The sequence below is a fragment of the Lampris incognitus genome, chromosome 15, assembly GCF_029633865.1.
Source record: "Lampris incognitus isolate fLamInc1 chromosome 15, fLamInc1.hap2, whole genome shotgun sequence".
Taxonomy (NCBI): domain Eukaryota; kingdom Metazoa; phylum Chordata; class Actinopteri; order Lampriformes; family Lampridae; genus Lampris; species Lampris incognitus.
In genome coordinates this window covers 49,581,165-49,583,664 of record NC_079225.1, presented here as the reverse complement: position 1 = coordinate 49,583,664, position 2,500 = coordinate 49,581,165, and the positions used below count along the sequence as shown (strand labels likewise).

At 45.0% G+C, this 2,500-nt stretch overlaps 1 protein-coding gene across 2 annotated transcripts in view; it reads right to left on the bottom strand.

Moving 5' to 3' along the window:
- Nucleotides 1-2,500, bottom strand: part of cdc42bpb (CDC42 binding protein kinase beta (DMPK-like)) — a 177,716-nt gene that overhangs the window by 121,203 nt on the left and 54,013 nt on the right. For both annotated transcript variants that reach the window (XM_056295104.1, XM_056295103.1), the window contains exon 8: nt 1,533-1,781. In XM_056295104.1, coding sequence (XP_056151079.1) covers nt 1,533-1,781 — 249 coding nt within the window. The remainder of the gene's footprint in view (nt 1-1,532; nt 1,782-2,500) is intronic.

Below are 2,500 nucleotides of genomic sequence, written 5' to 3'. Positions count from 1 at the left end.
TATATACCTGCTATGGGACACATGGTAGTCTATTAAATACCTGCTGTGGGACGCATGGTAGTCTATTAAATACCTGCTGTGGGACACATGGTAGCCTATTAAATACCTGCTGTGGGACACATGGTAGTCTATTATATACCTGCTGTGGGACACATGGTAGTCTATTAAATACCTGCTGTGGGACGCATGGTAGTCTATTAAATACCTGCTGTGGGATACATGGTAGTCTATTAAATACTTGCTGTGGTACACATGGTAGTCTATTAAATACCTGCTGTGGGATACATGGTAGTCTATTAAATACCTGCTGTGGGACACATGGTAGTCTATTAAATACTTGCTGTGGTACACATGGTAGTCTATTAAATACTTGCTGTGGTACACATGGTAGTCTATTAAATACCTGCTGTGGTACACATGGTAGTCTATTAAATACCTGCTGTGGGATACATGGTAGTCTATTAAATACCTGCTGTGGGACACATGGTAGTCTATTAAATACCTGCTGTGGGACGCATGGTAGTCTCTTAAATACCTGCTGTGGGGATACATGGTAGTCTATTAAATACCTGCTGTGGGGATACATGGTAGTCTATTAAATACCTGCTGTGGGATACATGGTAGTCTATTAAATACTTGCTGTGGTACACATGGTAGTCTATTAAATACCTGCTGTGGGATACATGGTAGTCTATTAAATACCTGCTGTGGGATACATGGTAGTCTATTAAATACCTGCTGTGGGACACATGGTAGTCTATTAAATACTTGCTGTGGGATACATGGTAGTCTATTAAATACCTGCTGTGGGGATACATGGTAGTCTATTAAATACCTGCTGTGGGATACATGGTAGTCTATTAAATACCTGCTGTGGGATACATGGTAGTCTATTAAATACCTGCTGTGGGACACATGGTAGTCTATTAAATACCTGCTGTGGGATACATGGTAGTCTATTAAATACCTGCTGTGGGACACATGGTAGTCTATTAAATACCTGCTGTGGTACACATGGTAGTCTATTAAATATCTGCTGTGGGACACATGGTAGTCTATTAAATACTTGCTGTGGTACACATGGTAGTCTATTAAATACCTGCTGTGGGATACATGGTAGTCTATTAAATACCTGCTGTGGGAAACATGGTAGTCCATTAAATACCTGCTGTGGGACACATGGTAGTCTATTAAATACTTGCTGTGGTACACATGGTAGTCTATTAAATACCTGCTGTGGGATACATGGTAGTCTATTAAATACCTGCTGTGGGAAACATGGTAGTCCATTAAATACCTGCTGTGGGATACATGGTAGTCTAGTTAAATACCACTAGTTTCCAGGTGGCCTCCCACTGATAGGACGATGTGAATCTGTTTGTCTCGGTAGCTTGTCGTCCCGGTTACACATCGGATGAACACAGAATTTGACTACTATGTCACAGCAATGACCGCCTTGCTTTATCGTCTCCAGGTCTCAGCCGGTCTCATGACAAAACAGTCAGCCATGTTGGTTCCACCCTGACACTCACCGGGTTCTTAAGTACGTCATCGTCTACGTCGAAGTTGGACGTGTCGGATGGCGAGGACACATCCGGGATGTAGGGCGCTTCGGCCAAGCGGATGTTGTCCCAGTCAATTCCACTGAAGAACGGGTGCTTCTTAAAATCATCAATCCCATTCAGACCCAGCCGGCGTTCCCTTGAGCAAAGCAGCTTCTGAATCAGATCCTTGGCCTCCTCTGATACGTCAGAGAGGTGGGAGGGAAACTGGAACCGCTCCTGAGGGAGGGACAGACAAGACAAGTCAGTAGGACAGATAGGCAGACAGGATGACAGCAAGACAAACAGGGCGAGAGAGAGTCAGACAGAGAGACCAAAAGAGAGACAGACAGACAAGACAGACCGGAAGCAAGAGAGAGACAGACAGAGAGACCAGGAGAGAGACAAACAGACAGACCAGAAGAAAGAGAGAGACAGAGAGACCAGAAGCGAGACACAGACAGACAGACAGACCAGAAGAAAGAGACAGACGGAGAGACCAGAAGAGGGAGAGACAGACAGACAAGACAGACAGACAGACAAGAAAGACCAGGAGAGAGAGATAGACAGACAGACTAGAAGAAAGAGACAGAAAGAGAGACAAGAACAGGGAGAGACAGACAGACAGACAGACAGACAGACAAGAAGAAAGAGACAGACGGAGAGACCAGAAGAGGGAGAGACAGACAGAAAAGACAGACAGAAAGACAAGACAGACCAGGAGAGAGAGACAGACAGACAGACAGACAGACCAGAAGAAAGAGACAGACGGAGAGACCAGAAGAGGGAGAGACAGACAGACAAGACAGACAGACAGACAAGACAGACCAGGAGAGAGAGACAGACAGACAGACTAGAAGAAAGAGACAGAAAGAGAGACTAGAAGAGGGAGAGACAGACAGACAGACAGACAGACAGACAGACAGACAGACAGACAGACAGACAGACAAGAAGAAAGA